This window comes from Vespa velutina, chromosome 16, assembly GCF_912470025.1.
Source record: "Vespa velutina chromosome 16, iVesVel2.1, whole genome shotgun sequence".
NCBI classification, from domain to species: Eukaryota; Metazoa; Arthropoda; class Insecta; order Hymenoptera; family Vespidae; genus Vespa; species Vespa velutina.
The window spans coordinates 515,001-529,365 of NC_062203.1; the positions used below are offsets into that span (position 1 = coordinate 515,001).

General features: G+C 34.5%; 1 protein-coding gene across 11 annotated transcripts in view; it reads left to right on the forward strand.

The window, feature by feature from the left end:
- The window catches only part of LOC124954855 (dachshund homolog 2), a 226,075-nt gene that overhangs the window by 61,199 nt on the left and 150,511 nt on the right, over positions 1-14,365 (forward strand). For 5 of the 11 annotated variants that reach the window (XM_047508415.1, XM_047508425.1, XM_047508426.1 and 2 more), the window contains one exon: positions 10,629-10,646. The exons of the other annotated variants lie outside the window; for them this stretch is intronic. In XM_047508415.1, coding sequence (XP_047364371.1) covers positions 10,629-10,646 — 18 coding nt within the window. The remainder of the gene's footprint in view (positions 1-10,628; positions 10,647-14,365) is intronic. 11 annotated transcript variants of the gene reach the window in all.

Genomic DNA, 14,365 nt, shown 5'->3' on the forward strand with positions numbered 1-14,365 from the left:
TGTGTGTGTGTGTGTACTTATAAGAGAAATCTTTTGATATTTAATAAATACATATCTACGCGTGTTAGAGAAGCGATGACGAATATTTTCTAAAAAGCAAAGTTGAGAGAGATTTCTAAGAGTTTTCTAACATAAGGTAAAGAAGAAAAAAAAAAGAGAAAAGAAAGAAAAAACACGATGAAGACATAGATCGTAAAACTAAGGATAAGAGAGTCGGAGTGATAGAGAAAAGAGAGAGGGCGGTATGGAGGAGGGTGAGAGTGGGAGATGGGGAAAAGGAAAAAAAGTCATGAAAGAAACTAGCCGGTTAATAAACGCCAACGCGAAAGACCACTATTCTATTCCTCCGACGTAGATCTTCTCGAAGATTTCTATGCTGTTTGTACACGAAATGGACAACATATGTAACGGCTGTTCACGACTGACCGATCATGGTGTATATCGAGAAACTTTGAAGACAGACAGACAGACAGACAGAGAGAGAGAGAGAGAGAGAGAGAAAAGAGAATGAGAGATAGAGAGAGAGAGAGAGAGAGAGAGAGAGAGACAGGTAGAGGAAGAGAGAAAGATAGAAGAGAGAAAAAGGAAGTTTGGATGAAAGAAGAGAGAATATTTGCCGAGCCATCCAACTCGTCGTTCGTTTCACCGTCCGCACGATCGCCACGGCCGACAAGGCTCAATCATGTTCCCTCTCTCCTCTTTTCTGGATCCATTCTCCTCGTCTTTCTTGTCTCTCCCCTTCTCCCTCATCGTTCTCTTCTTCACGACAAGCACGGCAAATACTCTTGGCATCCGAACGCCTCGAGGAAATACCTGGTATCCGAATGGGATCGATGATCCCTTGCACTCGCGAACATACTTCTCCGTGAGATTCGGCATGATTTCGTTCGTTCAAGGTCGAAGAGTTCCTCCTTACTTAAATTCGATACGATTCTCAACTTTCCATAAAATCTTCTTCTCCTTTCTTTTTTCTTTTTTTTTTTTTTGTTTTATTTTTTTTTTGTTTTTCTTTTATATCCATCTTATATCGAAATATATCGTTTGAAAAGTGAACATTTTGTGACGTTAGAATTTCTTTATTTTTAAGAAATATTGATTATAGATGTGCTATTAGATAAAATATTGTCTATTGCCATATATATATATATATATATATATATATATATATATATATTTACAACCACGTCTATTCCATCGTGCTTTAGTAAAGTATTCTTAGCGATTACTAGCTGTGATCGTTCCTTTTTTTCTTGTTTTTTTCTCTCTTTTTATATATATATAGTGACGTCTATACCAAGAGGATTTCATTTCCTGGCTTCTCGAGTTAAAGTCTTAGGTGTATCGTCATACTTACTGGTGAGAAGGGTGAGTGGAGAGAAGGAGGAGGGTGATAGGAGTAGTATTAAAGAGTGAGTGAGAAATATATATATATATATATATAGATATATACATAGATAGATAGATAGACAGATAGAAAGAGATAGAAAGAGGGCAGATATATCCAAGAAAAAGGCTACCTCGAGCTCTATGACACCAATAACAAAAATCATAAACACTCGGACGCTTGATTAAGTCCCTTTTCGCAGAGGATACTTCGAAGGTAGTTTCGAGCGGCCGAGATGAAGATCGTATCACAGCCGAACGAGGAGAATCTTCTCAGTTCCATTCCAGCTAATACTCTTGGGAGACATGGCTATGATGTACGTGAACGTGTGTCACTAAGGAAGAGAGAGAGAGAGAGAGAGTACAAGCTATCACTAGTTTATGCTACTTCGATTGCTATCTCTAATTACATACGCGATTACAAATTTATTTTATTTAAGTACATTCATCGATAAATATTATTTTGAAAACAAGTTGATATTTCGAAATAAGATCTATCTTATGGCGAATCACTTTTAATTATTTTTTTCTTTTCCTCTTTTTTTTCACTTTTAATTTATATAGATTAATTGTTAGACAAATAATAATATAATTTTATTTTGATTAATATAACATAAATTTGTATTTGTTAATGATAATAATAATGATAATAATTATTATTATTAGATAAATAATAATAGAGTTGTTGTTTGACTACTTAAATAAGTTTCAAATGGACCCAACTAATATCTTAGAAAGGATATTACTAAGAACGCGTACTCGATCGGCCTACCGAGAAATTCACCCTCTCGTATAATGTCGTTCCACCGAATACGTGCTCGTACGCTCGAGTGTCTACTTGTCTCGAAAAAGATGAAGAACTCGTCGAGAAGAGGCTACAACGCGGAAACAACGGCATGCATTGTCGTATAGTCGAACGCATACATTAACTTACAGGGTGTTTCATAAAGAGTTTAATTAAAGCGCTTTGAACAGTTTGTCAGGATACCATGTAGTAAGTAAAGCTTTTTTTTCTCTCTCTCTCTCTTTCTCTCTCGCTTTTTTTTTCTTCATTATGTATACATTTTAGTGAAACATCCGATTGATTTGTCAAAGATTATATTTGTCCTATTGATAGATATTCTTTAGTAGCAAAAAAAGAACAACTGATAGTCTTCGTTTTGTTGCTTCTAAATAAAAAAAAAAAAAAAAAACAAAAAAAAAAAAAAAAAAAAAAAAGTAAAAAAGTAAAAAAAGATCTTGAGTTTTATTCGTAAGAGATTGTAGGGCGATGGGTGGGGATTTAAGGGAAAAGAAAAAAAATCAAAGATGAAGGAAAAAGAGAAAGAAATAATAATAGAAAAAGATTCACCCAGTACATATATATATATATATATATATATATATATATATATATATATATATATATATGCATCTCTTTCTCTTTTCTTTTTTTTTCTCTTTCCTTTTTATGGACAGGCGGTTTCCGTCCAAGCTTCTCACGTCGACATGTCGAGCTAGAACTTTGTCGAGCGTGACGACTAGTCGTTGTCGTCTTTGTCCTTCCGATCTTGGCAAAGTACTTGGAAATATTTGCGACACCCCGTACATACATGCTACTCTCTATCTCTTGTACACGCATCGGCACTATAAGTGCACCAACGAAGGTACTACAACCACCATCACCATCACCACCACCATCATCATCGGGCCCCATCTCGCTATTGCAGTCATCATACGCTAATAAACGCATGCGCATAACGAATGCAACGTTACGGTACCGCGTGTCGAGGATAATTAGATCGGTCGAAAGAATGATACGGAATTACGCGCTGCCCGATGGCATGAGGTAGATAAGAAACTACGAACGGCAAAGAATTTTCATGCAAGACGTATTTAAAGTTTGTGTTATATTTTTTGTATGTATACGTATATATATATATATATATGTATATCTCGTAGAAAAATCGTTAGATTGTTTCCTTTTGTATTTTCTTCTAATAACGTTCGAAATAGTTTCTAAGAGTCCAATGATTATAAATTAAAATATATAATTAAAGAAAGATTTATCGATCGCTCGAATATTATCGTTTAAATTGGAGACATTCGATTAGTCCGATCAATTTCTAATATATATAGAATACGACGGTAAGAGAAGATGTATTATGTTTTAAATGCAGACACATACATATGTAAGTAAAAAGTATAAATTTAAGTATATACAATTTGATTTAATATTAAAATTAAATTCTTTCTCGTTAAATTAAATACGATTTGATATAAACCTTAAGAACATTTATTCATGAAATAGAGAGAAAGTGAGTGATAGAGAGAGAGAGAGAGAGAGAGAGAGAGAGAGAGAGGGAGAGAGGGAGAGAGAGAAAATGATAGAGTTCCTAGACTACTTTAATGTACACGTTGCTTTTTATCTCGAAAAAGGGCCTCCCCTTTAAAAGGACCTCGTTATCTTATAACGACCATGAGCATGCCGGTCTTTGCCTTCAGGAATAGCCACGTAGTGACAGTTATAGTCTTCGTTTCGAGTGCCGCACGTCTCGACTACTCCAAATGGATAGAAGCAGACTAGAAAGAAAGGATCCTTACTAAGTCTCTCTTTCTCTCTCTTTTTTTTTCGTTCTTTCTTTCTTTCTTTTATCAACACTCGATCTTTCGGTAAAGCAGACGAAAAGCAGACCCTATGAAATTTTAATACTGGTAGCTTGATGTGTCTTTCTGATACTTAAAAGAAAAAAGTTACACGGTGTTACAGTATTATAGAAATATGTCGTTTTCTTTGAATTAAGTCAAGTGGCGGTAGGGTTGGGAGGACGAGGGGTAGGGGGAAATCTCTTGCTCGAGTGTTTTTTATAATGTAAACATTATATACCGAAAAACCCATGTTTCTTTGTATATCTATATGTGAATGTATATATATATATTTTTTTCTTCATTATTATTATTTTTTTTTCATTTTAAGTATTCTTTACATACTTTTTTTTTTTTTGATAGAAAAATTTCTTAATCGTAGGTATATCTTAGATAAAAACATCTTAACGAGACCATACTTTTAGTACGTATGTAAACATATGTTATAACGATCAAGAAAATTCGATATAACTTTTATGAAACAACCTGTATTATGAATGTAATAACTAAAACTTGCCGTACGAACATTATTACACTTATTTATGAAGAAGAGAGTGTTGGTAAAACGAAAAGTATCTTGGAACTCGATTTCATTCGATAAAAATCGCGAGTAGTTACTTGCTTACTTATTTATTCGCTTACTTATATATATATATATATATACACGTATGAAGAGAGAAAGAAAGAAACAGAGATAGAACAAACGTACCACCTTCAATAACGAGCATAAAAGATCTTATCGTCGTGAGATTGCGTTTCGATCGTTCACGTTTGGTGAAAGATCGGAACGGTCACGGCTCGGCGAGGAGACGAACGATATAGATCGAAAGAGATCGGACAAAAATGAAGGTATATATAAACGACGTGTTCATTTTCACGACGATTTTTCCGCTGGAGTGAACGCGGATGTGCGACTTCGCATCGCGCTCGTTTGCATACGGAGCAATAAATAATGAGTGGAACGGAATACAAATAGAAAGACGTTGGTGGGTATAATAATAGTGGTATTAGTATTGGTAATAGTAGTAGAAGTATTACAGTAGTAATAGTAGCAGTAGTAGTATTAAGGCTTGGTCGCTGGAGTGGCGCCATGTACGCGCAAGCAAATGCGTGTGTAACGTGAATGCATGCATTTCTTTGGCTCTTTATCTTTGTATAGGTGTATATGCGTGCGTGCGTGTTTTATCTCTCTCTCTCTCTCTCTCTCTCTCTCTCTCTCTCTCTCTCTCTCTCTCTCTGTATGTATGTATATGCGTGCGTGTTTGTTTGTTTGTTTGTTGTGTGTGTGTGTTCGTGTGTAACAGACTACAAAGCGATCTCACAATGCTGGGAGCCAGCAACGATATACACCTCCGAGAGTTTCCGTTCAAATAGAGCTCTGCGTATACCGAGTTCGTTCTCAAGGTGCAGGTGTCAACTCTCCTCTCTCTGCTTCCGGACGAGATTTGTGCCACGACGAACGGACACACCTGCGTTCATATTATCTTGCTCTTCTCTCTCTCTCTCTCTCTCTATATATATATATATATATATATATATATATATATATATATACATATATATATATATATATATATATATGGAGTATAATATATAGTATATAGTAGAGTAAGTATATATAAATTATTGAATGCAATATAGGGTTTATATAAATAATAGATTATAGCATGTACTATCATAGGTTCATTAATAATACGACTTATAAGTTAGAGATTTAGAAATACTTCGGAAATAGTTTCGAAAGCTAATGATACAAAACTGTGAATAGATTATTATTATCGATTATAACGAGGCAAAATCATAAGACTATGAGCTTATTATAAGAAACATAGGGCGGACTTTTCGTCGTCGTCCATCGTCGACGAGAGTACGACAAAGAAAAACGACAATTAGTTGTGTCTTAACGAGCTTCGCTATGTGAAGTACCCACGCGCGTGTAAACTTAAAGAGAAGAAGAAAGATACGTAGAGGGAGAGAGAGAGAGAGAGAGAGAGAGAGAGAGAGAGAGAGAGAGAGAGGAAGAGAGAGAGAGAGAGAGAGAGAAGTAAAGTGGAAGATAGGAACGTCGCTTGAACGAAAAATGTTATTAATAAAATTGATGCCAAGCCGAGTGTCGGGCAACGTCGTTAGCCAAATAATAATCAATGTCTGAGCCTTACTCTGTAACACTCGACGACGACGACAACGACGACGACGTAATTAACGAGCTAGATAGAAAGAGAGAGAGAGAGAGAGAAAAAGGAAAGAGAAAGAGAGGATAAGACTTAACGCGATAAACGACATTAGATATACAGGTTCTTCCATTAATGAAAAAACGTGTTTTATTAATTACAAAAAATCAGCTTCGTATAACAAACATTTATTCGTTAAATTAATGAATAGCAAAATATTAGAAACAATATATGATTATTGACATATATGTATACATACATATATATATGTATATGCATGTAGAAGATAAAAGATTTGAATGACAAATTATGAAAATAATTTCAGTGATTATTGACTCAACCTGTACACATACACATACATACACACACACACGCACACCCATATATATATATATATATCTTGTGGTGAATGAGTTTAATACAGAGTCGATAGTCAAGAAGTAGTATTTCTCGTCGTTCGAGCTTAGGGTCCGAGAGTAGTCAGCAAGGCTTTTATGAACCTGTCGTAATATTCCTGGTGGACAATTGCTGACAGGACTAACGAAAGTACAGCTACAAAGAGACTATAGTGTCAATAGCATCGTCGAGAGTTAAACGTTACTGTAGTCCTTTTACCCTCGGTCAAATGAGAATGTTAGAAAGGAGGGAGAGAGAGAGAGAGAAAGAAAGAGAGAAAGAGAGAGAGAGAGAGAGACAGACAGACAGATAGAGGATTCGGCGTGATCACTGATCTAGCTTTTACGATTCATAACTCTATCAATGGGTAAGGAGGGAGTAAGACAAAGAATGTATATGGGCTAGTAGATAGACCCCAGGCATAAAACGTTTATTTATATGTTCTACGAAGTGCTCTGAAACATCTACCCTACGGAATTTATTTATTACATTAGCTATGTTAGTATCAGTGAGTCGGATGTAAAATGTGTATATATATATATATATAAGTAGTCACCGTCACCGTGTTATTACATTTTATTTGCATCAACTCGTAGAATGTAAAAAAAGAAAAGAAAGAAAAAAAAAATAATAGAGAAAAGAAAAAACAAGTAGATAGGCATTATGTTCCGATTGAAATATGTTTCAATAGAAATACTCGATCGTGTTTCTTTGTAAAAAAAAAAAAGAAAAAGAAAAAAAAATAGCGCGATACGTTAGACTATAAATCGATTTGAGTACGAATTTCATCAAGAGGAGTTATATTTCATTGTTAGTATAATTGAATGAAAGAAATATTCACATTGGAACCTTGGCTTATTACATATTCTTTTTCCTTTTTCTCTCTTCTCTCTTTTCTCCTCGTCGAAGCTTTTTTCACCTCTCTCTTTTTTTTTTTTTTTTTTTTTTTTATTATTCTCCTCGAGACGATAGATCCGAACGAGGACGTAGGTTTCGATCGTAACGCGGCTAATATGGCGTTGTATCTCCGTTGGTTGTATACATATGCGCGTTGTAGATTACGCATTACGCAATGAAATCTAGTTGTCCGGCCAATGGATCCGCATCCTCTCTTGTCAGATGAGCAGATCCACGTATACCGAACGATGCTTACGAGAGCGTGATTCGATGTAACCGGGCTCTCTCTCTCTCTCTCTCTCTCTCTCTCTCTCCTCCGTTTGTCACCGACGGCTCTCTCCTCCGTCGGCCTAACGATGTCCACTTAACGCTAATAATTATTTTCATTGGGGTCCCCGTGTACACGGGACTTCACTCCCCCATCTCTACGGAGCCAACTTCCTGCAGGAACGGATATAAAAATAGAGAGCCGTGTACAACGTGTACATTCTAGCATTAACTTTAGTGATAACAGTCGTGTTATTTCAATTTGTTCTTCATGCAACAAGCCAACCATTTGGATATTAAAATCGAAAAGAATTGATTTTATTGAAGGAGATCTCTTTTTTCTTTTTTGTTTTTATTTTCTCTTTCATTTTATTTTGTTTTCTTTTCTTTGTTCACATCTATATACTCTCGCACCTCTAAATTTATACAATTCATCAACATTTTGTTTAAGTATCACGAATGAGAGTGTAACTTTGATTATTGTATTAAGGGATCGTTGACGTCTCAATGTGCGAGAGATGATTTTTAATTTATCTGTTTTTTCTTCTTTCCGCTTTTTTCCCTCTCTCTTTTCTTTTTTTTTCTTCCTCCTCTTTTTTCTTTTTTTTAATCATCCTTTGGATCGCTCGATTCCATCATTTTACTTCTTCTTTTACTTTTTCTTCTTCTTCCTTCTTCTTCACTTTTTCTTCTTTTTCCCTCTCTCTCTCTCTCTCGTTTACGTCAAAAGAGAAATTGTTTTATATTAGCGTCGCTACGTAACACGTCACTCTTGTCGTATCTAATACAAACACGTTTGATACGTAAAAATAAACGATACTTTCGTGGTAACGTTTAGATTACATCGTTCCTGGTGTTTTAGATCCGTGGCAAAACTTCGACATCGATCGAGAATGTTTAGAGAAAAAGGAACTCGAGAGACTCGAAAAAGTGCTTTCCCGCTTTAGATTTATAAACGATGGCGGGAACGAGCTCGTGTGAACTTCCCACCTCGTTCTTTCGAACATTTCTTTCGACGCGGATATGTAGTTCGAGTAAACTTTTAAATAGAGAAACAAAAAAATGTTTTTCAAAGTTTTATCTTCTTTACATACATATATACATATCTATCTATCTATCTATATATACATATATATATATATATATATATATATATATATATGCATATATTGTGTATATATATATTTTTTTCCAAAGTATATTTAAACTCTGTATATTTAAGAATTCACATATGTACATACAATGTACATATGTATATACTTGCGTTCAAGTAATTTTCTTTGAAATAAAGTAAACGAATGTTTGGACTTTTGTTCGATGGTGTTAGTGTTAATTTTGATAGTCGCTCTGTACCCCTATGAGTAAGAGAGAGGGAGAGAGAGAGAGAGAGAGAGAGCAATAAAACGCCCTTCGTCTCGTCGGCACGTCCAGGGCGTGAGCCAGGGCCATAAAACTTAGAAACAATTGTCTTTTATCGTTTTGTTGCTATTTAATTTTCTCCTGGATTGGACAGCGAGGACCAATCGGGACAGTTATTTAAGACACCTCCGGACAGGACTACGTCCTAAATAATTTACGAGGATACATCGACCTTTCTATTCTCACTTTGTCCTTTGTTACTTTCATTTACTATGAAAGACCGCTTTTAGATTTGTGGTCAATGTCATTTTTCTAATACAATATTATTTAGTATTATTTATAGATATATTTGATAATTTCTATATATATATATATATATATAGTTTTTCTTTTTTTAGATATTTTCGTATCATTTAATTATTAATTAACTTTTATTACTTTTTACTCTTTATTTTTACTTTTGTTTATTGTTTATCTTTCATTAGATTTTAAAATGATTCTTCCTTTTCTCTCTCTCTCTCTCTCTCTCTTATAGTTCTCCAGATAAAAAATTTCAGTGGCACGTCGTTTGGTGTGTAGGTGCTTCTCAAAAATTTTGATTGCCAGCCTCATAAAACTCGCGAAGATTTACGCTGATCATCTCGCTTAGTAGAATCGGAGGCAACAAAAAGATCGAAGGCGGGGTTGCGTCTCTCTGAGAGTTTTTCGATAAAAAAGGCAAGGAAGATGTAATTGGGGTGAGGTGGACGGACTCTCTTGATGAAGAGGACGTTGCAACTTGTTTCTCTCTCTCTCTCTCTCTATCTCTATCTCAATCTATCTATCTCTTTCTCTCTCTCTCTCTCTCTCTCTCTCTTCATTGTTCTTTTCTTTCTTCACTCATCGTTTTGCACTTTTTCTCAAAGTTCTCTTTCTCTTTCTTTCTTTCTGTTCCTCGCAAGAGAAGCAAGTCTCTCTATCATCGTGGCCATGGCAATAAGAGAGGGCTTACGGTTCCCGCCATATATTGTGGCCACATTTTTATTTTGACACTAATAGCCACGTGGTATCGGCTACGAGCATGACTCGAGTCCGTCCGATCGTGCTAATCCCGCCCCGATATTGCTCGTATAAATCCTCGAGAAAGAGAAAAAGAGAGAGAGAGAGAGAGAGAGAGAGAAAGACAGGACCAAAGTAGAAACTAACAGAGAAAGAAAGAAAGATAAATAAATTGAAAAGAGACAGAGAAAAGAAGTGTATTTCTTTCTCTCTGTCTTTCTCATATATTGAAAAAATCGTTTATCAATTCAGATTGTCTACTTTTAACAACATTTTTACGGAATGTAAAAGTAAAAGAGGGGGGGGGGTGGAAAAAAAGGCAAAAAGAAAAAGAAAATGCTTGACAAATAATTATCGGATAAAATGGATGAATTGATCATACACACTCATATTTATCATCATTTATTAATCATTATACACTGAATAAAGTTAGGTAAATTTTATTTATCCGACCAATACTAATTGCCTGTTATATTTTTGTTTTTCAGGTAGGTACCGGATCGGACTTAAGTGAGTTGAGTAAATGGACCCCGACGTTTTGAGAGCAATAATCGACCAAATCTGTGAGATTTTTTTTATCAACATCATAGCGTAGTTTTATTTTATTCTTTTTTCGATGCATTACTTTACCCGCCGTTTTTTTCTCTCTACTTTTTTTTTCTTTTTTCTTTCTTTATTTTTTTTTTTTTTTTCTGATCTGTCCTTAAATCCGAGCGAAAGTAATCGATTCTCGAGTTAAGTACTGTAGATATTGTCGATCAAAAAGAAAAGAAAAAAAGAAAAGAAAAAAGGAAAAAAAAAAAAAGAAAACAAGGTGGACGAACTTAGTTATGAATTCAGTTTTACAACGTGATTGGATTAATTGAAATAATAAAATTAAAATGATCATATTAATTTTTTTTTTTTCTTTTTTTTTTCTTACGAGATTTAAAGATAATCTAAATGTTATCTAAACGTTGGGATAATCGAGTAAGCGAGAAAGGAGAAATGAAGGGACATTTAATGTTTCATAACCGGTGGCAAAGGCTCGGACAATCGGCTGTTATCATTTCGGATGTTATTCCGAGCGACGACGCCCCCTCGATTCGCCGTGGGTGGCACGTTACTTTGAAATGCTACTGCCGTAGATGAGCCTACCAGAAATATGCTCGATCGTAAACCTCTAGCCTCCTCCTTCTCCCTTTCTCTCTCTCTCTCTCTCTCTCTCTCTCTCTCTCTCTCTCTCTATCCATCTATCTATGTAGTTATATATTTATCTCAATTTATCCCTATATCATCTATATGTGTGTTTACCCGGTTTCTTCCGTTCATTCCACGTCTTCGTCTTCGTCTTTGAATTCTTCACTCTTGAAAATAAACAAAATTGTTGTTACGCGAAATTATTTTACTTGATAATTTAATATATAATTAGAACGTTCCTTTGATTTTCTCTCTTATTAAAGATGAACTAGTTTTTAGAGGTGATAGTTAATAAAATTCACAGTGGTTATTTAAATTTGAAATACAGAGATAGATTAGGTATATCTATATCTATACATATATATATATGTGTGTAGATGTATGTACATGTGTATTTATGTATATACGTACATAAATTGAATACTGAGAAGATGTTCGATATAATAATGTTTCTCGAAATAGTACAGAGATTCAGATGAGATCACGTAGGATGAAAATACATTTGTGCTCATAATTCATCTCGAAATTTTATTAAGAAATGTTCCAATTATTCCGAATAGAAATATCAATTATACAATTTTATTCACGCTCGTATATATTTTTCAATTATATCTTTTAATTTTTTTATTTGAACATTAAAAAGAGATAAAGAGGTAAAGAGAGAGAGAGAGAGAGAGAGAGAAAACAATCATGTTCATAATTTATCGAGACGAATTTCAATCACAATCAGGTTAAACTTTGATATCTAGTAGAAAGAAAAGTATAGTGCTCGATCATGTAACATGGAAGAGCAGGTTAAGTCGAGGTCAAGTAGATCGTCTTTTATGGACGAGGCGTGTCACCGTGACTTCTCGAACGATTACCGTCCAATACCTTAACCGGTGATTTATCGATTTCGCGAACGAATAACGCGCGAGCTCGAGGGCTAACGTAGACTTCTAAACGCGTTTAGGATACGTCGTTTAGCGACGGAGACGCCGGTTACTTACTTACTTGTTTCACGAAAATTGATGCCCCTTCTGGCAAGAGCTTTGATTTCAACGCCACGAAATCACCTTTACTTGTTTCCGTAGCGAATTCAACACATCGATTTTTTCAATTTGTGTAAGTGCGTAGGTGTACGTATACGTGTGCGTGTATATGTGTGTTCTCTTTTCATCATGCACGCGATCTACAAGGAATCTAATAAGTATTGGTTGTTAGAGAATAAATCTTCAAGAGCAACCACGATATACGATAAAACGTATGGAAAGTATGAATTTTTGTTTAAATCATTTTGTTTGTTGGGTTGCTCGAAGATAGATATTAATGAGCATTGGCATGATAAGGGATTAATATTTTAAAAAGAAAATTTCAATGGAATTGTCGATAATTTTAGAATCGAGTATATATATATATATATATTTAAAGTAGATCTTTTCTTTTTGATATACTTTGTTTTATTATTTTATTTATTTTATCTTTTTCTTTTTTTGATTATTTATATTATCACTTGAATCTTCTTGAAAATTAGTAAATTATAATATTTTAATATTTTCGATATTGCATTCTTTATAACATGTATAATTTTATCAAGAGAACATTGTTATAGTATTAGATATATTTACGTAAAATATCATGGATTAATATAGAAAGTTGAAAATATTTGTATGTGTAATGATAATGTAAAACACGTATCTTTTCGATGACTATAAATTTTCACAGACGAATGCACGTTAATTGCAGTATAAGATTCGTGTATTATTACCATTAAAAAATATTTCATCTTATATATGTAATCTCATACAAAAGATCTTTATTAAAAGATAAGACACACACACACACACACACACACACACATATGTACATAAGAGAGAAAGAAAAAGAGAGAGAAAGAATAATAATATCAAATTGAATCTATAAAAGAGGAACACTTGTAATCGAATTTTTGATATCGAGAATGAGTAAGGTTGCCGCTACTATTCACCCTCTACTATCCCCACCTCTCTACTCTTCGATTGCCGATAAAGAAAAAAAAAAAAGAGGAAAGAGAAAAATATAGGGAGAGAGAGAGAGAGAGAGAGAGGGAGGGGTTGGAGAAAGGGAGAAAACAAAAAGAGTAGAATGCGGATTAGCCTTGTATCGTTGCATAACGCTCTCGGGGGTTTGATCTACCGAGGAGAGGAATTCATTTGGAAGGTAGACTACGAGACGCTCCGTTCCTCGTATTCTCGCGGGACAACGAAAGCTCGATCGATAGACTCCTTACCCTTCTTTTCTATTTCATCGGACCCACTACAAACTAATTGCGAAGAATTTATTTCACTTGATAGTTTTCCATTTCTTTTATTTTCTTTTTTTTATATATTTTTTCGTATTCATCTATTCATTCATACATTCGTTTATTTATTTATCGAATAGTTTGTCTTCATTTTTTCTTTTCTCTTTTTTTTTTTTTTTTTCTTCATTTTTCTTTCTTTAATCGATTTTAATTGATTAAAAAGAGAAAAAGGAAAGAAAGAAGAGAAGAAAAGGAAAGCAAGCGATAGAAAAAGAAAAGGCTAAAGAAAGACAATAAATAAAAAGAAAAGAAAGTTGGTAACGTTTCAAATTTCATCGGATTAATCTAACAACGAATCTCAACATCGAAGAATATACTTAATCGATACTTAATCGTTTATCGTTGTACTTTAACGTGGATATATAGAACGTATATCGCGTGACAGGAAGCTCTCGATCGGGGCTCGTCGTATTTCCTTCGAAAGAAAAGACAGAGAAGAAAATAAAGGAAAAAAGTATCACGAAGTTTCATCGTCTCAAGAGAGAAAAAGAAAGAGAGAGAGAGAGAGAGAGGGAGAGAGAGAGAGAGTGTCTTTTACTTGAAAGGAACGATGTCGTTATACGAAATCGTACGCTCGAGACCTCGAGAAAAATCGAGGCATGACTCTTCGACTTTCGAGAGAGATAGCTTATAGTACTATCTTAAGCTTTTTTAAAAAGAAAGAAAAAAGAGAGAGAAAGCGAGAGAGAGATAGAGAAAAAGAGAGAGAGAGAGAGAGAGAGAGAGAGAG